The sequence below is a fragment of the Cyrtonyx montezumae genome, unplaced genomic scaffold (genome assembly GCF_038088225.1).
Source record: "Cyrtonyx montezumae isolate F1298 unplaced genomic scaffold, pur_monq_1.0 scaffold_3, whole genome shotgun sequence".
NCBI lineage: Eukaryota > Metazoa > Chordata > Aves > Galliformes > Odontophoridae > Cyrtonyx > Cyrtonyx montezumae.
Window position 1 is genome coordinate 160,004,967 of NW_027072034.1, and position 23,682 is coordinate 160,028,648.

General features: G+C 39.8%; 1 protein-coding gene across 2 annotated transcripts in view; it reads left to right on the forward strand.

The window, feature by feature from the left end:
* Positions 1-4,772: 4,772 nt before the first annotated feature.
* LRGUK (leucine rich repeats and guanylate kinase domain containing) overlaps positions 4,773-23,682 on the forward strand; it is a 50,106-nt gene continuing 31,196 nt past the window's right edge. Inside the window, exons 1-10 of one of the 2 annotated variants that reach the window (XM_065743829.1) lie at positions 4,773-4,931; positions 6,587-6,694; positions 7,324-7,405; positions 8,447-8,547; positions 9,033-9,114; positions 12,238-12,362; positions 15,749-15,892; positions 18,263-18,343; positions 19,793-19,879; positions 21,170-21,276. In XM_065743829.1, coding sequence (XP_065599901.1) covers positions 4,773-4,931; positions 6,587-6,694; positions 7,324-7,405; positions 8,447-8,547; positions 9,033-9,114; positions 12,238-12,362; positions 15,749-15,892; positions 18,263-18,343; positions 19,793-19,879; positions 21,170-21,276 — 1,076 coding nt within the window. The remainder of the gene's footprint in view (positions 4,932-6,586; positions 6,695-7,323; positions 7,406-8,446; positions 8,548-9,032; positions 9,115-12,237; positions 12,363-15,748; positions 15,893-18,262; positions 18,344-19,792; positions 19,880-21,169; positions 21,277-23,682) is intronic. The other variant, XM_065743827.1, reaches the window with a different exon arrangement.

Here is a 23,682-nt window from a genome sequence, read left to right on the forward strand (position 1 = left end):
CTGGCCCAAAATACGTGAGTCTCATTTCACTCCCATTGCCATCCCCCATGGAGCTGGGTCTTAAAGAAGCTGTTTCAACTCGGAGCCCATGAGCCAGCAGCCAGTCCCTGCATCACCAAAGCCAAACAGATGGGGTGGGGAGGGGACAAGGAAAGAGGACAAGCGTGGTTCTGAGGTTTTAATAACCCCTACTCCTATCTGAATCATAGCAAATCCCAGTGGAAGGGCAGGCATTTTCCAGATGGTAGGAAATAAACTCTGGGAGATTTCCATGCAGAGAACTCATTAGCCCTCCTGGCACTGCTCCAAGCTCGATGGCAGCCCATCTAAACTCTATCTGGACCTGCCCTTTTTTTATCATCTGTTTCCATGAAATCTCCAGCCCCATCTTACATGGACCAGCTGCCCATCTAGCTGTTAATTTGATTACATGTTGCCTTTGCCTCTTGGACAGCTTGAAGCTCAGGCAAGTATCTTTCCTGCAAATTTAATGCACACTAATCCAAGCATCTCAGCTGCCTTCACACCTTCCATCAGCCCACCGCTCGTTTAATGTTAACCTGCCTGTGTACTCTGAGGAACAAAGAGATATTTGCAGTGAGGTATTGCATGTGCATGCAAGTAAATGAATTTAAGCCCAGCCACAGCTAATGTGTTACTATTGTGCTTTGTATTGACTGCAGCGATGTCCTCAGTCCCATCACACATCCCACGCACCCTATGGGGGTTTCTGCTGCTGTAGGTGCTTCTGGATGCAGTAGAGACCTGGCTTTGTTGGCAGCGTGCTCCTCTTTTTGTGGTTGCTGGATGTCAGACAGCCAAAGCCATCGGCTGGAATATAAGGTACTCTGCAGTTTTCTCTGCCTAAAACTTCATAGATTTTCCATAGCACAAAGCTTGCCCAGCTTGTAGACAGCTCGAAGCCCTTTAAAAATCCTTTGAACAAGCCCCACTGAAAGATAAATGTTTCTGCAACTTGGGTTAAAAGTGTGCCACCTCTCTTGGGGGTGACCCAATTGCCCTCTGTTTTAAAATATGGGAAGTAAGGTAAAAAAATTCCATGCCAGTTGAAAGAAGTAGCAAAACTGTCCTATTTCACTGCAGCAGCATTTTATACCCAGAAAGCTCAGAAGAGGCTTGTGCAGTATAAGGCTCCACTTAAGTGGTGTTTCAGGTTTGCAGAGAGCAGATGTTTGTACATGCTCAGTCTTTGCTGTCTGTGTGTTGGCTGACGGTTCTTCTGTGCTTGTTGAATGGGGGATGGCAGTAGGAAGCCAGAGTACATTGGTTGGCCAAATGAGGTCAGCCCTCCCTTGTTGTTTGCAGCCCAGCATGTGAGTAGGGTAGGGTAGGGTAGGGTAGAGTAGAGTAGAGTAGAGTAGAGTAGAGTAGAGTAGAGTAGAGTAGAGTAGAGTAGAGTAGAGAGTACAGTACAGTAGAGTACAGTAGAGCAGAGCAGAGCGGAGTACAGTAGAGTAGAGTACAGAAGGATAGAATGGGATGGGATGGGATGGGATGGGATGGGATGGGATGGGATGGGATGGGATGGGATGGGATGGGATGGGATGGGATGGGATGGGATGGGATGGGATGGGATGGGATGGGATGGGATGGGATGGGATGGGATGGGATGGGATGGGATGGGATGGGATGGGATGGGATGGGATGGGATGGGATGGGATGGGATGGGATGGGATGGGATGGGATGGGATGGGATGGGATGGGATGGGATAGGATAGGATAGGATAGGATAGGATAGGATAGGATAGGATAGGATAGGATAGGATAGGATAGGATAGGATAGGATAGGATAGGATAGGATAGGATAGGATAGGATAGGATAGGATAGGATAGGATAGGATAGGATAGGATAGGATAGGATAGGATAGGATAGGATAGGATAGGATAGGATAGGATAGGATAGGATAGGATAGGATAGGATAGGATAGGATAGGATAGGATAGGATAGGATAGGATAGGATAGGATAGGATAGGATAGGATAGGATAGGATAGGATAGGATAGGATAGGATAGGATAGGATAGGATAGGATAGGATAGGATAGGATAGGATAGGATAGGATAGGATAGGATAGGATAGGATAGGATAGGATAGGATAGGATAGGATAGGATAGGATAGGATAGGATAGGATAGGATAGGATAGGATAGGATAGGATAGGATAGGATAGGATAGGATAGGATAGGATAGGATAGGATAGGATAGGATAGGATAGGATAGGATAGGATAGGATAGGATAGGATAGGATAGGATAGGATAGGATAGGATAGGATAGGATAGGATAGGATAGGATAGGATAGGATAGGATAGGATAGGATAGGATAGGATAGGATAGGATAGGATAGGATAGGATAGGATAGGATAGGATAGGATAGGATAGGATAGGATAGGATAGGATAGGATAGGATAGGATAGGATAGGATAGGATAGGATAGGATAGGATAGGATAGGATAGGATAGGATAGGATAGGATAGGATAGGATAGGATAGGATAGGATAGGATAGGATAGGATAGGATAGGATAGGATAGGATAGGATAGGATAGGATAGGATAGGATAGGATAGGATAGGATAGGATAGGATAGGATAGGATAGGATAGGATAGGATAGGATAGGATAGGATAGGATAGGATAGGATAGGATAGGATAGGATAGGATAGGATAGGATAGGATAGGATAGGATAGGATAGGATAGGATAGGATAGGATAGGATAGGATAGGATAGGATAGGATAGGATAGGATAGGATAGGATAGGATAGGATAGGATAGGATAGGATAGGATAGGATAGGATAGGATAGGATAGGATAGGATAGGATAGGATAGGATAGGATAGGATAGGATAGGATAGGATAGGATAGGATAGGATAGGATAGGATAGGATAGGATAGGATAGGATAGGATAGGATAGGATAGGATAGGATAGGATAGGATAGGATAGGATAGGATAGGATAGGATAGGATAGGATAGGATAGGATAGGATAGGATAGGATAGGATAGGATAGGATAGGATAGGATAGGATAGGATAGGATAGGATAGGATAGGATAGGATAGGATAGGATAGGATAGGATAGGATAGGATAGGATAGTTGGAACCAGCCTGACAGAACATCAAGTCTAGCTGCCTGACCACTTCAAGGCTAATCAAAAGTTAAAGCATATTATTAAAGGCATAACCCAAATACCTCTTGAACATGGGCAGGCACGGGGCCTGATCCACCTCTGTAAAGAAGCCTGCCCTCATCAAGCAGCTCCTGCTTGGATCTCAAGCTCTGGCATCAAAAGAAGCATGGCCAACAGGGCAAGGGAGGTAATTCTGCCCCTCTACTCTGCACTGGTGAGGCTTCACCTGGAGTACCAGATACCAGGTGTCCAGATGTGGAATCCTCTTACAGGAAAGACACAGACCTGTTAGAGCATGTCCAGAGGACCACAAAAATGATCCAGTGTTTGGCTGAGAGAGAGCTTTGGATGTTTAGCTTGGAGAAGAGGAGGCTCTGGGGAGACCTGATAGCAGCCATTCAGTATCTGAAGGGGGGCTGTGAAGAAGAGGGGAACCAACTCTTCAGCAGGATCTGTTGTGACAGGACATGGGGAAATGGTTTCAAAATAAAAAAGAGGAGATTTTGTTGCTTATAATAAGGGTGGTGAGGCACTGGCACAGGATGCCAAGAGGGGTGCTGGATGCCCCATCCTTGGAGGGTCAGGTTGAAGCAGGCTCTGAGCAGCCTTGATCTAGTTATAGGTGTCCTAGTACGTTGCAGGGGAGTTGGGCCAGATGACCTTTCAAGGTCCCTTCCAACTCAATCATCTACGAGTCTATGATTCTAAAAGACTCCCAAAACTATGCACATCCCAACAGGACTCAGCTTTCCCCTTCAGGATTTTCCATCTTTCCACAAGCTCTCCATCCCGTGCCTTTGCTGCCCTCCTCTGAACACAGTCCCAGCCATGCCTTATCTGGGGAGGAGCCATTGCAGGGCATCCACCATGCCCAGAGGGCTCTGGGAGGAGGCACATGGCACTCGGTATAAAAGGAGTAAATCTCATTAAGGGTTTTAACATTCATGGCTGGCGAGATAATGAAGGAAGGTAATTTGGGGCAGCTTTATTGCAGTTATCATAATGTTTCCCTGAAGCACAGAGATAAAAGTCAGTGGATGGTGTCCATAAGGAGGTTTTATGTCCCTTTCTCTCTTTCTCCCTCCTTTTATTTTTTACAGCAATGGCAATGGATGTCAAAGACGGGTGTCCTTTACCAAACATAGGTGGAGAAGGCAACAACGTGACAGCAAAAAAAACAACTGAATTTCAGGATGCCACGTTGGAGACCCACTGCAACCAGCACGAATCCGTTGCCTCTCCACATTAAACTGCTTTACCGTGAGGAGCAATGTTCTCCCCACGGATCAACGGAGGCCCTGCGGAGTTGGAACAGTGAGAAAATAGCTGCGTGAGGAGGGCACCTCTGAGGCAGACTACGATTCCCAAGATGCACTGCGGCACGCGTGCCCCGGCGGGCGAGCTGCGCGCAGAGAATTACAACTCCCAGCGTGCACCTCTCCACCCCGCCGCTTTCTTATTGGCTGGCGGTCGGAATGGCGCGAGTCCTCTTTCGCGCGGATGGAGGGAGGGGGGCGGGGCTTTGCCGTCTCCATGACAACGAGAGAGTAAACAAGATGGCGGAGGCCTGGGGTGAAGGGTGAGCTCGGGTGCGGAGCGTTGATAGTGCGGCTCTCTCTGCTCCTTCTCATGGCGGGGGTCGAGGAGAAGCAGGAAGAGGAGTTGCCTGTTCCTTCTGACCTCTCCCAGGGGATCTGCGAGGGGCCCAGCCTGCAGCGCAGCTCCCCTCACCAGGAGGACGAAGAGGAGGAGAACGACGATGAGCACGAGGAGTCGCAGCCCACAGAGGTTCAGCTCAGTGCTTCCCCAGCTCTTTGGGAAGGGGTGTGCCTGTAGTGTTTTTTCCCTCCTCATCTTTCAGGGGAGTTGTGGGGGGAAAAGTGGGGTGACAATGAGGGCACAAGGGAGGGATTTTTTTTATTCCCCAGCAAGAGAGGAGAAAGTTTTAGTGATTTCCTTCGTTTCTGCTTTGTGTGTGTGTGTGTGTGTGTGTGTGTGTGTTAGGTTCTCTTCCATCCCTACTGTGTCCTGGAGAGTTCTGTATTGCCTCCCTCGCTCTTGTGAGGCCCCATCTGGATTACTGTGTCCAGGTCTGGAGCCCCCAGTACAAGAAAGACGAAGAGCTGTTGGAGCAAGTCCAGAGGAGGGCCACCAAGATGATCAGAGGGCAGGAGCACCTCCCCTACAAAGACAGTCTGAGGGAGCTGTGCTTGTTCAGCCTGAAGAAAAGAAGGCTGTGGGGTGACCTCGCTGCAGCCTTTCAGTACCTAAAGGGAGCCTATATACAGGAGAGGAATTATCTACCCTTTGAAAGGGCAGATAACAGCAGGACAAGGGGAAATGGTTTTAAGTTGAGGGAGCGAAGATTTAGGTTGGACATCAGAGGGAAGCTCTTTACTATGAGGGTGGTGAGTTGCTGGAACAGGCTGCCCAGAGGGGTTGTGGGTGCCCCATCCCTGCAGGTGTTCAAGGACAGATTGGATGGGGCCCTGGGCAACCTGATCTAGTATTAAATGGGGAGTTTGGTAGCCCTGCCTCTGGCATGGGGGTTGAAGATTCACAATCCTTGTGGTCCCTTCCATCCCAAGCCATTCTGTGATTAAATTGGAATATGGATTAATTAATTAATCCAATTAACATGAATTCCAAATTAAGTCCCTTTCTTGCACATACCCCCAGCCCTGAGGTTAAATAATCTCCTGGACCTACCTCCTTGGCTGGGCTTTCGTGTCCACTGTGCTCCAGCAGTCATGAAAATATCTCTTGTTGTCACCATTGCTGTGACACATAGGTGTAATAATTTAGATGATTGCCATTGGAAACGTTATTTATCCTTGTCTGCATATAAGGGATCATTGTGTGACTTCTGGCTCATGGGAATTTCACAAGCCATTGGCTTATTTTCTCATTAAATCTATGCAGTGGTTCATTAGTGCCATCTGTCAAGTAGCCTCTTTGGTGAAGAGTGTTCTCTGAAGTGTAGCACTAGCTTCTCATGCTGAACAATTGTAAAGGGTCTCCAATAATGTGTGTATTGGGGTACAACACAGGGGTTATGTTAGTGCTGATTTGCTGAGATGTTAACATCCATAATCAGTGTGAGTTTCATGGCTCAACATCTCTGAAAACAGGTCTTGCTTAATGCTGTGGCTGTAAATCAGAAGGTTAAAAAAAATTCCCCTCAAAAAAAACATTGGAAGGATTGACTGTGAACCTTTTTCAGTGTCTAGAGTTAGTATGTAACGTGTTTCTATTTATCAATTTTGAGGGCTCTATTCATCATTCTTCCTAATGTATATTGCCTTAGAAAGGTGATGGAGCACTTAAAGCAGCGTTTGATTGAGGTCTTATATTAAACCCACTTGCAGCTTCTAGACTCTATAGATTGGAATTTTGTTTCATAAATCTCCCCTAAATCCATTCCTCTCCCCTTCCTCTTATAGGAGCGTTTGGAAGGAGTGTTGGATGAAGACACTGTGGCTGAGGGTCTTCACAAGCTGGGGTGCTCAGCACCTGGTACTGAATACGTTTATCTTAATCTATTGCTTTCAGTAAGTATAAGCAAAGAGTGTCACTGTAAAATGCTTTTCAGCTCAAAGATTTCTCTTTATAACAGCAAATAGTTGCCCTGGTAAAATAATTTTAAGAAATAAAATTGTCTCTACCCATCAGTTGCATAAGTAGGATACTTGATAAGACACAACCCAGCTCCTGCTCACAACACCAACATCAGGATTGTTCTTTTCACTTAGTTGCAGCAGTAGTAACATTTTTCCATACTCCATTTTCAGGTGTGGAAATGTATCTTTAATCAGCTAGAGATCAAAACAGAAAACATCTTAAACAGCTTAAGAAAGCTGCATTCAGTGTCTTCTGAACAGAAAGTCAAAATGGTTGCCTTAAATATTTCTTGCTGTATGCATCTTTTTGTGGAGCCTTGATTTGCAGGCATTTTTTCTAGCTAGGTCTGTATTGTGGTTGTGTTCTAAAGTATTCTTTTGACACTGTCTCCATTTGTGGCTGATCTACTGGTCTAACATGATCTACTTTCTGCCATTCTACTCAGAGTGATCCAGCTGGAGGGACCCTGGGGGATGTCTTCTGATACTTCGCATCTCTTGAGAGAGAAGGGTGAGGTTATAGAGTTAGTTATTAAAGTTTCTTTGTTTTATTTTTCCAGGGTCGTGAGTTGAGCGACATTAACATTCTCTCCAGATACATTCACCTACAGAAGTTGGAACTTTCATATAATAAAATTAATGGTATGTAGTAAATATACAAGTAAGTTCTTGGGTTGTGAAATCATTTAAGATAAGAAATGCAGTGTAGGCTTAATATCACAAACCTTGGTCTACATTTTAATGGCATAACTACGCAGGCTCTACAGACTGAGGCAATGGCTCCATCTTCTCACAGATGATGTATGGACTGTTCAGACAGCTGCACCAGCATATGCTTATCAGTGGGAACATGGAGATTATTGTCCAGTTTATTATCCACAACTAAAATGCAAGCAAGCATGTCAGTAGAAGATTAAGGTTGAGACTTTGCACATACAAATGTCACAATGTGTAAAATTATGGCTGGTACAGTTTTGCAAGCCTTGGGCTATCCTTCCTCAAGGTTTTCCACTGTTGACCAAAGAACAAATAGTACTCTGGATTTAGAATGATAACTAATGGAGACTGAATAAACTCCATCTTCTGCTACATTCCTCTGCTTTCTACCCCTCAACTCATTTTTTTTTAATGTAACCTAAAATAAATGAGCTGTAGTAGCAGCCCATTGCAGTATTGCTTTCAGATTCATTTCAGTTGAGGTGCTGAGTCGTGTCAGAGTAGCACTTTGGTAAGGCAGCACTTCTTTGTTTTACAGACAAAGTTAGTGAAAACAAGCCTCAGACTGAGCAGAGCGTGGACTTCTCTGTAGCACTAGTTATTTAGTCATCAGTGATTACCAAATACTTTTCTCCAATAATTAATTAGTTAGGACGGAGGTAGTCTCTCTTACTTTAAAGGGAATTAGAGTACAGAACTATATTCTGGCTTACAGACAAACACGTTTCCTAATGAAGATTTAATGTGGAATTTGAATATTTGTTCTTTGATGTTTAGTAATCGTCTTTTTTTCTGGCACAAGGTGTTAATATACCTGATTTCTGCATTTCAAACATTGCTTTCTGAATGTGTAATCACAAGCTGATTTTTGGTTGCTTTTGAACATAATTATCACATTCTGACATGATAACATCTGCATTTACCTATACATTCATGTAAAGCATTTGGCATTTGTTTTGTTATTAGATCTTTCTTGTGTCAGTCAGATGCCTTATTTACTAGAACTGAATGCTTCCAACAACAACTTGACTACGTATTTTGGTTTTAAGCCACCAAAAAATCTCAAGGTAAGTTGCAGAAAGATGCATTTTATATGTTTAATTCAAAATAGTTTTTAAAGTCAGCTTTAGACATTTTATTTGGACATGTGCAAAAGCCAACTTTTAAGCTTTCCTTGCTCTTCTTTGATACTTCATTTGACACTTCAGTATCTTTTCCAAATGCCTGGGTGTGTTTTCACTGTACGTTTCAGTATTTCATTTTTTTACACATTCTGAACCTCAGCATGCCATGGGAAGCTCTATTTTTTAACACATACGTATAATTGCAGGAATGCTAATGATAACTTTGTTTGAGAAAAGTAGTTTTGAATTCCTTGTCCTGTAAAAATGAGCCTTTCTGTTTATGACTCAATATTGATGTTCTTCTAACTTCTGTACCATTGATCACAAGTTTAATAAAACAGATATAATATATTACAGATATTATATATATTATATAATCTGTAAGTGATGGAAAAAAGAAAACTAACTTTGTCTCATTTCCTCTTTAGGAAGTAGATTTTTCACACAATCAAATATCTAAAATGCAGGATTTGTCAGCCTACCAGTCCCTGACTAAACTCTTGCTAGACTGTATCCTTTATGGAAATTTGTGTGGAAGAGATGTTGCTTGTTTGCTTTATGAACAAGTTTTTGTGTCACATAATTCTTTGCATTTTTTCCTTTGTGTTATGCTTTTATTTAGAAGGAAGCTTAAGCATTGTAATTCTGGTGCTGATACTGATCATAATTTACTTAAACATGCCTGAGTTAAAGATGTTTGTGTATATATGTAAGGTTAGCCTGCCAGAGGAACACAGAAAATCTCCGACTTTGCATCGTGTAAAACTGAAAATGTGACGTGTCAAGCTACCTTCATATAGCAGAGCTAATCAATCACCCCACTGCTTTTATATAAATGAAGTCAGTAGGAAATCAACCTGGAACACTGAGATTCTTTAAGTAAAAAGGTTGCCTGTTTTTAATCTTAGACTTAGCTAATTACAGAGGGCCTATGGAAGCTCTATGGAGATCAAGGCTGTTTGGTGCTAGCAAGGAGAATGTTTAGGTGTAGGAAACAGAGTATACTATTGTCTGCACATACACAGACAGGATATTCTGCTACACACATGCTATGCTGTCGCTGATTCCTGTTTTGCATGGCTAAAAACAGTATTGTGGCAGAAATCAGATAAGTATGAACCTGCAGATGAAATTCCTCAATTGCTTACTCTTCTAAGGTTGTCCACAGTGTTCTTAGTCTCTCTATAGATTACATATGCTTTTCTGACAATTGCTCTGGAGCTTTACAGTGACATGTAGTCTCATTTGCAATTACATCCTGAAGACTTGTGACCCTTTCCTCTTTGCTTCCTTGTGACCCTTTCCTCTTTGCTTCATAAGTTGCATCTTGATTTTCTGCTCTCTGAAAAGGAGAAATCAGCAGACTCTTGCAGGCTTTTTTCCTCTGTCTCTTGTCCTTGAAGTAGCCCATTACCTAATGGTATTAATACAATGTCTTTCTAATGTAGGAACAGTTAAAGCACTTGCAGGGTTTCCAGGTTACTTTATTCACACGTTTTACAAGGTGTGCAGATAACACAATTCCTGTCAGGAAATGGCACTGAGATGCTATTCCTTAGCAATTCTAATTTTCCATCAGAGAGGAAAAAAAGGAAAAATGAAACGGGAAAAAGAACAGATATTTACATTGTGGATCTGAATCGGTATTTCTTCATTTGGTTTGAATGCTACTGCATGCTATCTTCAATTTGCCCATTTGCACCAGTGCCAGTGTAGTGGAGATAAAGGCTATTTCATGTGTACTATTTAAATGGGACTCTCAGAAATAGAAGCAAATGAGGACAGAATTTAGAGCAGTAAAGTGACACTGTTCCTAACCCACGTCAGGCATTCCTCACGGAAGACATGGCAGACAAAACAAGCTGTTCTTTGTAATCATAAATTAAAAAAGCCTTTAATAAATATTATGCAGTCATGGAAATATTCGGCATGCATTTCCTCTTTGACAGTAACTAAGCATTTCTTACCATATTTAAATGAATTGTAATACAGATGGTAAGGTCATTGTAACTTTCTTCCTGACAGGTGCACATAGAAGCACACCTGACAGGAGTACAAATGTGTTTTCAAGGAGGAAGCTGCCCAAACCGGAGAGGAGACAGCTTAGGTGATAATAGCTGACAAGGCATTCTAGTGGGCTGTTAGAAAACTGATTATATTAGTTCTTAGTGCTGAGCAATTTGCTGCCTCATATTGATGCTTATGGCTTAAACTTGTTCATCTCAAAACAGGCTGGTGCTTGTGTTTACTGGCAGTGAATGATTTGTTGATCTCCTTTGTATTGACCTTAATTCCTTGCTCACTAAAATTTTTCCTCCTCAGTTGAAAGAGAAGCAGTCCCATGCTGTATTCACATCAATTAATATTTGTCAGCTCTCAGTGCCCGTGCAGGGTTCTGGTTTCTTTCCTAAGTGTAGGAGACAGCCAAGTGAGGTCCTTTGAAGAGATAAATCTCTGCTTACCAGCCTATTTCTCCTCCTCTCCTTCCCTATCTCAACCTGTAGAGGTAGAATATAATTAAGTCCTCATATAAGATGGCAGTTAAGAGAAAAGAAGTGTAGGGTTATGGTTATTAAAGAAGATTATGTTGGCACTGTCTAAGCTTACATTTCATTTAGATTTATGATATTGTTCAGGTTTAGAGGGAAAAAAATCCAGATAACTTGTCCATTGCCTGATAAGGATGAGAACTCGTCTGTTTTGTCAGACAGAGTTCATTATCTTGAGTCAATTAAAAACGTTTTCTTCTGAGATTGCCTAAAGGCATTTCTTTGTGTCCTGCTCATTCTGGCTATTTTGCTTGGTTATATCACTTGTTTTTCATACAAATAGTTCCACGTTAGGACACTTAGGATTGGAGCACAATTCCTCTTGCCCAACTTCCATCACCAAACAATGGAGAGAGATGGATGCCTCTGCACTTCATCCTGTCCTAAGAGAGCCATCTGAGATAGATTGTTATCCAAGGAAACATGCCCCATTTAAGGAATCTGGGGGGCTGACTTTAAAACTTACTACATGTGTTGCTTGTTGTGCTGTGTTAAATCTTAACTATTGTTACTGCTGCTTTTGACTCTGTTAATTTAAAACATGCTTTCCCCTTTTTAGTTCAGATAGGCAGAATAGAACAGGTATAATGTGGAGCGAAACTGTCCAGTATAAGTAGCTGTCACTAATTGGGTTACTTGTGTATGATACTTTGAGGTCAAGGTCGGTTTGGAGTCATATTAAGTACTCTGTAAGCTTAAAAAGATCATTCCAGGCTCTAACAGCTCAGCCATCCACCTATATTCTGCAGCTGGCTTAACAGGACTGGTGCCCAACTGAAGTCAAAGACCCTTTTGTCAAATAAACCATTTGAGTTAGAAAACTCATCAAAAAGGAGGGGGGGGGGTGAATTAAGTCACTTATTCTGCAGCCTTACAGAATGTTGTGTCATTCAAACAAGGAGGCAGTACACTTCAGAGTAGGCCTGGGCATGAGCACCTGGGATATTAAACTCTTTAACATGAAGCATTTAATATCTAGCTCCCCATACCTTGAACTGTATCCCCACTGAGTAACTTGGTCCCCAACTATTGCTGTGATTTTTGCATCCAGTTATTTTCCTTGAATTGCAAATCCTTTACCAAGTTAATAACATAGAGGAGATAAGAGGACTGGAGAAGTGTCATAGTCTGACTCATCTTAGTTTGTCACACAACAGACTTACTACAATCAGTGGCCTTGAGAACTTACCTATCAAAATACTCAATCTGGTAAGAAAGTCTTATTGTTTTGCTGTCAATCTTTATCAATATATTAATGCCTTAATAAAAGTGAAGGTAATTACACAACAGATTTTCCCTGTAGGGCATTATTTTTGTTTTTAAAATACAGAATTACAGAATGATAGGTGTTAGGAAGAAGCTGTGAAGGGCAGCTGATCCAGCCTCTGGCTCAGAGCATTTCCACCATTGAAGAGAACAGAATCTCTAAGGTTAGAAAGGACCACTAAGATCATCTAGTCCAACTGTCAGCCCATTCTCACAGTGTCCACCATGGTTTTCAGTGCCACATCTTCACATTTCTCCAACACTTCAGGGATGGTGGCTGCACCACCTCCCTGGGCAGCCTGTTCCAATACCTTATCACTCTTTTTGAGAAGAATTATTTCCTAATATCCAACTGAACCTCACCTGGCACAACTTAAAGCCATTACTCCTTGTCCTATCATTCAGTTAACTTCAGAGGTGCGTTTCCTCAACGTTGTGTTTGTGATGGCAGTGAACTAGGACACGAGAAAAGGAAGGATTGAGCAGCTCACATTCATTCTATTAAAGGATCTAAGTTTAATTTTTAAAGATTTGGTAATGTGATTGGAAATCCTACATTGCTAACTTTGCATGAAGATATCGGTGTATTTGCAATACAACACTTCTAGGGCATGTTTTAGATTTTTAGTGGGGTTTATCTCATCTGGTATCAGGTTTCTGCAGCGTAGACAACTGCATCAGAGCTTGTTCTCTGCTGCTTCAAAAATCAGAGGAGAGAAATGGATGCCTGAACTACAGCATTATCCTCATCCAACCACTGACGTCTCCCTTAATGCAAGATGCATCAGGCCTTGGAAGCATCTCTTCTTCTCTGTTGGTTATGAAGATTGCTGAGGATAACTAACCCAGTGCAGACCCATCTGTCAATGCCTCCAGTTGTTCGAGTGCATCTTGCTCTTTTTGAGTCTTGGGGAGGCATTTATCTCAGTATTCCTCAGTTCCACGTTAGTAAGATGATCTTAATACCAACCTTTTCTTCTAAATCATTTCAAGATATGTAGTAGGGAGGACTATCAGTGTAGAGGTTGCACAGTACAGGCAAAAACTACTTTTAAAGCAACTGCTATAAAAATGCAAGCCTACATCTTAATAGGTTTTACTTTGTAATAGTAATTTAAAATATTTACTTGGAGTTTAAAGCTGAGTATGAAAAAGCTATACATAGAAATATGTTCATATCTGCTACATTACTGTTAAGCACCTATATAAATATTTTAGGCAAAGTGAATGAATCTTTTAGTCAAGAATAGAAATCTTTTTCAATCCTTTTAAAATTTTAAGGATTTTTTTGATGTGTATGCTGTGGTAATTGATGTAGGAGAGCAGAAGTAAGGTCTGTGCCTATCACGGCCTGATTGTTCCTCATACTTTTTGCTGTTTTGATATCCTGTACAGGCATTTGCATTCCTAAGTGGGCTGTTGCATATTTTGAATAATATATTCCAAGAGCATTCAGCAGCATAATTTTAATGGATTTATATTTCTAATGCCTTCAATGGCAATAATACTATTTTTTTTCTTATTTGTAGTGGCTAAGGTTAGCAAAATCTTGTCTAAAAGTTTTTAAAGGAACTAAAACAGTATGAAAATCTAAGCTGATGGGAAAATCTTTTTTCTAAATAACTCTTTTCTCTACTAACTTGCTTAGCCATTGTGTGCCTTGATTTCCTCATCTGTTAAAAGGCCTAATAATAATTCTGTTAGTAATGGTTATCAGCTCTGTAAAAGGCTTTGGAGATTGTGTTAACAGCTAAGGCTTATTAATATGAACATGTTCTTCAGTTTGGGTTCTTACATGCTGATACTATTATTTATCCAACTGCTTGTCTTTTTTAATTAGCAAAGTAGATAGTCATGTGAAAATTATGTAAATAGACAGATTTTAGCATAGCCATTTCTTTTACTAATTAGAATAAGATGCAATTCCTCTTTTTTTTCCATGGACAGGCATCCCCTTCTCTTCCTACTGATTCAGATTTCCTTTCTGTTTTCCCTTGAGCTTTCAGGTTGAAAAAGTAGTAAAGGTCTGAAGTTTGGAAGAGAGACTTCAGAAACTGTAAATTCTGCCTAACTATTCCAAAAAGCCTCTGTTCTGCTTGAGCTTGCAAAAAATAACAAGTGTAGCTCTAATGAACTGGACTCTTAGGAATTTTATGCTTAGCAAAAAAGGACCTCTACACAAATCTCTTTAGTTCACAGAATTTTATGTGTACCTCTTGCATAGCATTTTGCAACTAGAACTCTGAGCTTTATCTTATTAAGGAGGTCTAACAACATACAGGAAGAGAAGAGAGAGCCTCCATGCTATTAATAACCTAATTAAAGATTTAAAAGTCAGGAAAAATGTCAAGGGCAGACAACTGGATTAATATTAGAGTCAGCTGGCTTATTTATTTCAACAGTTCCTAAATATTTATAAATAGAATATGAGGCTTCTAAGGTTCCAGCACAAGGTGATGCTGATGGAAAAATATAACTTGCAAGGTTACACAGAGAGAATCATGTTGGGAGGCCATCTGGGTACATGTAGCCACTGAGGCAAAGATGAGTATGGAATCTTGCATGTTATATCTGTTTAGAGTTCATAGCAGGAATGAGTGTATGATTTGTGAGGTCCTGTGAAACGAAGCCATCTGGTGTCCAGTGATTAATATAGTTCTTTGATCTTGTATCTTGTTTGGAAGCAATGTAAAACAATGATAGTTGCTCGAGTTCTCAAAAGCTTGAGTCATTTCCAGCCCAGATGAACTTGCAGTAAAGATGGGTTATTTTGGAACCTTTCTGTGTGTGCTGTCACTGACATCAAATAGTCTGTTTTCAGTTTGTACATATGAATGAACTTATGCATCCTAAAGGTATTTTATGGACCGCCTGTAGTGCAAAGAAGACAGTACTATTTTGTCCTACCTTAGTATTTTCATTACTTATTCTCTAATAATAAATGTAAATATAACAATAATTATAGAAGGAAGTTGTATGTATGTATATGTATTCTATATTTTATGTGTATGTACCTAAATTTTGAATTTGATAGTGGCAAGAGTATTCTCTAGGCTGTATTATCTCTAAAAGAGTGTGAGTGCTCATTTTATACTGTTGTTTCTTGCTGTTGAGGTGAGAGGAAGATAAGTTAATGATAAGGTAGTTGATTCTTTTTTCCTTGCAAAGTATGGAAAGCTGCAATATGTCATCTCAAGATGGGGCCCGTGCATAAAAGACCTGTTTGTAGTAGGATTCTCAGTAATAAATTGAACACAGTACTTCTTCAGATATGTTGTTTCCTGTCTGTAGAACTATATCAGACTTTGTGTGTTTTCCTGTATTCTTAGAACTCTAACCTGCTTGAGAAGATAACTGGGTTGGATAGCTTGAAAACTCTATGGAAACTGGATCTCTCTAGCAATAAAATAACTAGTCTAGAAGGCTTGGAAGGACATGGTCTACTAGAGGTGATCAATCTAGAGGATAACCAGGTAACATATTTAGTATTGATCTCAACTTTTTCTCAGAATGCATCCTTTTTTTTTTTTTCTCCTTAAATCCAATCCCTCGCAACTTCTAACAATGAATCTTACAATACTGCAAGAAAGGAAAACTAGAAAAGATGCAATTTTTCCTTTAGTGTTTTGCTCCAGTATTGTTTCACATGTCGCTCAGCAGTGCATTCCTCAGGCCATATTTCATATCTCTAGGTAGGTTTATCATTATGTAAGGATCACTTCTGTCCTATTTAGTGCTCATGTACATAAGGAACTAACAGTACTCCCTAGAGTAGATATGGTAGATACTGATTCTGTTTTCAGCTTGATTATTCTTGAGGATCTTTACTTACATCTCAGCTTTTCTGCTGCCAGACCCCAGGAGAGTTTGCTAATATCTCTCAGCCCAGTTTTGTGACCATAGATTCTTCTGAGCTCTCAGATGGAAAGTTTCTGTAAGACAGAACTGCATGTACTCTGCTGTAAATTGTGTTTTGTTCTGCAGCAGGATTTTCACATGAAGTACAATGATACAATCCAAATAATTTGTATTTGAATTTTGAAACCCTATCCGCATATACCTAATCCTTTTGATACTGAATTTCGAGAGCCTCTAACTGAAAAGGCTGTCAATTCATGAATCATTTTGTCATCAAAGATAGATCTGCATGTGAAAAAAAAGAAGAAAATGAGAAATAACAATATTAACCAGGAACTGAACATTTTCTGTAATTTTTCCCCACGCAAGATACATTTATAAGAGAAGAGGAATGCAGTACACCATGAATTCTTTTTCTCACAGTATGTTCAGGTTGACATTTAAAGACACATCAGTGTTTAAAATTACACAAGACAGAAAGCTATCTAATGGTGTAGTTGTTATTAGTATTAATAACACCACTTCCATTGCCTTATATAGATTCTACTGTTCTTCATGGCACGTAGAAGCTATTAATTTTGCCTCATCAAAATCTACCTCTGTTAATGATGTTATTGAAGCTGTTTAATGAGTCACCATTTTTTCAACATTTCTTTCTGCAGAATAATTTAAAGAGAATATTGGCACAATTGCTTTAGCCTCAAGTTTTATCTGTCTAAAAAAGCTGAGGTAATGGTTCTCACTGGAACTCATTGTTCCAAGGTAAGGTTAGATTGGTCTGCCCGCATCTGTGGTGGGAGTAGGATGCCAGCTGCGTGGTGTCTCTGGGGAGCTGGGTGAACATGATATTCTGCAGATCTGTAGGGCCAGTCATCAGACCAAGGACAGAACACTCAATGTTTTCTTTCCCTCTGCATGCACGAGGTAGAACTGTCTCTCTGGAACCATCCCACCTGCTGTCAGTTGGGCCGATGTGGACAGTAGGTTTACCTGCACAGTGTAGGTCTCACACATATAGGTACTGGTTTTCAGTTTTGGACTGTTGGTGTTCAAATCTAGGGAATCCACTCAAATGGCAACCTAGTCAAAACTGTTCAGCAGTGGACTTGTTATCTCGGAAGGATATTGAATGAAAAACCTTACATAAGCTAACTGAAAATTTGGAGTCAGTCTTCCAGCATTTGAAGGGAACTTAGTATCTTTATAATACCATTCATCCCAGCCATGCGTGGATCACATGGCCTCTGAAATAGTCTTTTTCTTCTGATGATAAAGTCAGGTTGTTAAGTGGCTGATCTAGGCTAATTTATGGATGGCTAAAATTAGTCAGTAGGAATTCCTCTTTGTTTTAATTGATAACCTTACAACCATTCACTGGATGCCACTGGCATGACTTCAGTTTGTGCACACAAGCTTTTTTCAGTCCCATGTAACTTCTTATGCTTAAAGGATATGGCTGAGTGCAGCCAACCAAGGTTTTCTTTGTGGATAGATGAGATGTTAAGTGGGATGAATTACCCTCTGGACATAAATAGAGGTAAGAATAACTGTGCTGATGCTTTTCAGTTAAGTGCTGCAAGGTAGATAGGGTGAACTCAAGCGCCAGTGAAAAGAAAATCTCCTTAGAAGGAATTATTTTTGCTAGTCATGAAGCACAAATATAACTGCAGAATTGCCTCACTTAAGCACATCAGCCACATAAAAGTTAAATGTGTTATGGCTTGACGTTTGAAAGAACGGGTAAATGCAGGTGGTTCGAAATTACTATTATATTGCTTTTCCAGCTAACATCCAAGTCGTCTGCCTTTTGTGGCTCAAAATGCCTGATTGAATGCAGTTAACATGTATACCCAGTTTGTGTGTATAACGACTCTTCTTCTTTTCATTTCCAGATTTTAGGAACAGGAATTAAAAACTTTTTTTTCCCCATAGTTATCATTGGTTCTATTGCTGCTAATTTATGCTTTGTTTCTGTTGCTAATTAGATCGCTGAGCTGAGTGAACTCGAATGTGTTCAAGATCTGCCTCTCCTCAGGGTTTTAAATCTTTTAAAAAATCCTGTGCAGGTAAGAGGAAAGTAAAAAGAAAGGCAATAATATGAACCTAGAGCTGCAGTTTTGGGTCACATTAGATTCCATTTAGATTCCTTTTCTGTCTCTGAGGGTGGCCAGATCGTCTCAGGGAATAAGTACAAGAGACAAGGTATTGATTCGTGATGGTTCTGCCAGCATGGTTACCACCTTTCTTTGGGAAATTCCTTAACCAAAGCTGTGTATGAATCATGTTTAATGTCCGTGCAGCAAGTCCATGAATTTGATCAATTTCATTTGTTAATTCTTTTGTATTCATAGTACGCAATGATTTCTTTTTGTAGAAATCCCACCTCTGTTTGCTTTGAAGATACAGTTCATGGGAAAAGCTCAAAGCAACTTAATACTATCCCCTTTAAAATAATGTGTCACTGGAATCTTGATCATCTTTTCATGTTTGGGATTTACTCAGTTCTCTTTTATTGCTCCCTTAATATTCATCAACTAATGAACATCTGTTTTGCCTAGGTTCTCAAGAAATGTATAGGTGTGGCACTGAGGGACGTGGTTTAGTGAGCACGGTGATGATGGGTGCACAGTTGGACTAGATGGTCTTAGAGGTCTTTTCCAGCCTTATTGATTTTATGATTCACAAAATATCAGATACACAGACTTTGACTCTGTGTTTGTGATTTGTCCTGAGTAGTCAAAGATGACTCTCCCCTGACTTTTGTGACTTCTAGATTGTTTTAACTTGTGCTGAATTGACTCTGGCCTCCAGTTGCTCACCAAACCACACTCTCGCTTCCCCTGCTCTGCAGGATGTGGAGAAAATAAGATGAAAACATTAATGAATCAGGATAAGAACAGGGAGATAACTTGCCAATTATGATCACAGGCAAAACAGACTTGACCTGTCCTAGGGAAGATTAATTTATTACCAATTAAAAATAGAGTAGGATAGTTTTGTTTGGTTTAAAAAAAAGTATGAAAATACATCCTCTCCATTTACCTCCTCATCTCAACTTCACTTTGGCTCTTCTTTTGAAATAAGCCATTCCAGACCCCCTCCATATACTGAAAGCCATTTTCTGTTTAGATGACCTCTTAAGCAGATGCTGATCCTATTTCTTTAAATTGCTTTTTGAATAGCTCACACAAACAACAGTAATGTTAAGACAGTCATTTGAGTTTTGGTTATCAGTGTCAACTTTTTAATATGATTTTAAATTATTCTTTTTTATTGTCTCAGATTTAAATTAATTGTTATATATGCTTTTATAATGCAAGTTGTCTTCTAAAGTTCCTACAGTCCTTCTAAGGTTGGAAGTATTAGACATAGTGGATTATGTAATCCTAGAATAGATGATGCTTGCTTTTAGTTCTCCAGCAGCCTTTTTACATCATGTTTTATTAAAAACAATTTAATTTCATCCAAAATAAATTAAATATTAGATTGATAAAGCTAGGTACTTTTTCCTTCAGGAACAAACAGATTATTGGCTCTTGGTGATTTTCATGTTGCAACAATTAACAGAACTGGATCTCAAGAAGATTTCAGTGGAAGAAAAGGTATGTAAGCATATCTTTCTGGGATGCAGAGGAAGTTCTGCACAGATGTGTATGGGAACTTCTTCACAGTGAAAAGCTTTGTTTTGTGGATAAATATTTACTTAGCAGCTGCATTACTCAGATAGTGAATCTGATTAAGCAACTATGCTCATGAAATACTGCATGGCAACCACTAAAATACTGTTGTGTTCTTTTTTAATGTAGTGTATTACAAGATGAATTCTGGACTATATAATGATATTTGTTTCCAGGTCTACTCAGTACAGCTTTCTTTGTAAAGTCTTCTCCCCCATATAACTCCTCAGACTGCTTATGTTGTAATACAAAACTTTTCCTCTTGTGCTGCTATAGCTAGAGCTGTTAGGATTAACAGTTGCATATTGGTGCTGGATTTAAGGGAAGCATCCTTAATATATATATACATAAAAGATCCTTATAGGAAATGCATCACTCCTAACTTTAGCTGCATAAATGTCAGGGATCAAGGTTCTTGTTTAATGCCAGCCTCTTGCTATCATGAATATGAATGGAGGCTACCAGAGATGTTGATCTTATTCTTTGTCTTCTGTGGCAATCTGTTTTCCTTCCACACACATATATTCAAGAAATCTCTTTCTCTGTGGACTGTAAAAGTAAGCCTAGATGACTGATTGGGAGTAGCACACAACTTCTGTGTGGTTGAAGTTATTTCAAGAATCCTTTTCTCAGGTTATTTTAGGAGTGGCAAGTATTAATAATAAAAATAAATATAGCCCATTAGAGGTCAGTACCCTCAATAGAATTTTGACACAATACATAGGGAGAATCCTTGTAGTTTCAGTGCTCTTCTTCCCAGGAAAGACAGAAATGCTTTGTCAGGAGAAAATTGCAGTTTGCCTACGTTGTTAATACCCCTTCTGTTTCTCTTCTAACAAATAAATGAATGGCTTTAGTCCCTAAGGATTTTAATTTGGCATCTTCCACCAGCACTGAGAGGATGCAAATTAATGGATAATTAAAACCTAAGCAGAATTACTTTGTGTCTTATGTAGCATCCTGTTTTCTTTCCAGTAAAAGGTTGAATATATTAACGATGGTGAGCTACTTCTGGCTGCCTTCCATCTATCAGACTGTGTTTAAATCTCCCAAAAAGATTTGTGCAGCAGAGTGCTTGTAGACAAGCCAAATGCAAAGACTGACCCTCACAAATATGAAGCCATCACTGTTCATAGTGATCTTAGAAGCGTATTGCAGTTGGGAACAATTACATCACTGCTTTTCTTCTGTCTTTTGTCCCTTAACTGAAAACAGGTTGATGCTGTGAATCAATATGACCCTCCTCCAGAAGTTGTTGCTGCTAAGGATCATATGACTCAGCTTATGTATAGCATGCTGCAGCCCCAGAGAATCTTTGACAGGTGAGCTTACCTCCACTTCTCATCTGCTCCTGAGGGTGGCACTCATGTAAAGCAGAATATGTTGGCATATTTATAGGGACATTTTCCTGTCCCTTTCCCACCTTTAAATTAATCTAATGAAGAGGACATGTTCCATCGTATTCTGTTAGCAGTCTGCAAATTAGGCAGATCTTGTTTGGTTGAAATGGATTATGAAATGAAGTTAGTCATTCACCTCTGAAGTCTGAGACAGATTGTCCACAACTCCATTTCTTTTAAACAATCTGTTGAAACAGATGGCCATTTGCACCATAAATGAGAGATGTAAAAATTCTATTTCTAAAAGGCAATTTGAAAGTCTCTAGAGGGAGAAGAGAGCTGTAAAATATTTCTTCCTGTTCTGCTCTTCTCACTACTTCCTCTTCACACTGCTGGCATACCAGCGTGAGCAAAATGGCTTTCTTTTGTGGCTTTGGGGCACGTTTTTATATTCATAAGGCAAAAATTCTAAGTTTGCACTTAAGGAAGTCCAACTACTTCTGCGCGTGGGAGGGGATGATGCTGACTGCCATTTAAAGAACAGAAGGGAAAAGCAAATCAATGTTCTTTTTCTGACATTACCATTGTCGTGCCAGGTGACTTCACTCTGTCTTATTTCTCATTTAGAAAATGGAAATCAGCACACTTTGCTGCTCTGTAGATGAATTATGATAGTTGCTTGATAAGTTTGGAAAGTGCTTTGACGTATGCTGATGGAAGGTACAATGACATATAAGTGGTTTGTTATTTTATCAGCTACTGTGGGTGTTGAAATCAGCTTGTGCCCAACATCCTGTCTTAGCACCATTATGGGCATCTTAATTCATAACTGAGTAACCTGATTCAAGATCCACGATTCAGTGACTCAATTTACATTTTTAGGATATCTGTACTGGAAAGCTGGTTTTATTTCTGGGCTTGATGATGACAGATAGGAACTATCCCTGCGGTGATGATAGCTCTAAGAATTTGTAACAGCTTATAAAAAAAGAAAAGAAAAACCAACCAACCAACCAAAAAAAAAAGTAGTTTTACCTAAAGGCATGGATTCCTTCCAATGCAGACATAGGCCTTATTTAAATATTTGTTTATTGGATTGTGTATGTGTATCTTCATTGCTAGACAGAAACAATTCTGTCTTCTATCAGAGGCATTGTGTACACAAACATATAAATAAGCAAAGCAGTATTTATGGTACTGACCAAAATTGTTAATGATGCTTTGAGTGCTTGCCTGTGCTCAGCTGGAAAACACATAACACAGTCATTAATGAAATCTTCCTAATGATGATGTGTTGCAGTCTTCTACACCATAAACTGCTTACTTGGAACAAGATTGGTGTAGTTCATTTGCATCTATCTTGTTAGATGAGCTTATAATTAATTCTGGTTTTAGTAATATTTCTATTAAAAATAAAGCCTGAAATCAAAGGAAAAGGTTATACTGTTACTTACTCCAGTCAGAAAATATTAGCATAAAGTTACTTATGCCATTCCTTCTCTGTGTGTGCCTCCTGATGCTATCTTTAATTACATAGTAACAGACCACTGAACAATATTATGTATATTTTTTCCCTGACTCTAAATGCATGTGACATTTAAAAAGGTGGCTTGACAGAGTTATAACTGCTATGGGGGGACTGGAAATTTAATAACAGAAGGTTCTTCAGTCTATTGGGCAAGCACATGATGAGATGTACTATCTGGCTATTGAGGATAAATTTATTCAGAGAAAAAAGAGGGCAGGACTATTTTTAACAATGAATGTAATTAACCATTGGAACAATTTACCATGGGTACCAAGAAATCTCCAGAACTGGATCATTTTAATTAAAATATGCTCTGACAGAACCCTGAGTGTCAGGCTTAAAACAAGAACTGACTTGGGGAAATCCTGGAGCCAGTGTGATGAAGGGAATCTGTCGAGGTGATCATGAGTCCCTTCTGGCCTTGAAATCTGTTAATCATGCACAGCAGTGTATTGCACTACTCACCAAAAGAAGCTGGAAGATGAACATTAAATAAACCAGGGGCTCCTTACCAGAGAATCAGTAAGAGGTGATCTAATAAGACATACTATTGTGGAAATGCTCTCCTTGTTCTTCCAGTGAAATAATAAATCCAAGGAATATTTTTCTGTTCTAGCAGTGGGAATTTATTTAAAGAGAATGAGAATCCCAGGTAAATAGGCTCTGAACAGCCTGATATCCCTGTAGATGTCCCTGTTCAGTGCAGGGAAGTTGAACTAGGTGACCTTGAAAGATCCCTTCCAACTCAAACACTTCTGTGATTCTCCTAATAAGCTTATTGTGTTAATGTTGTCTAATTTTTGTAAAATGTCACAGTAAGTTTAAAAACAAAAACTAAACAACTCTAGGTCTCCAAATGG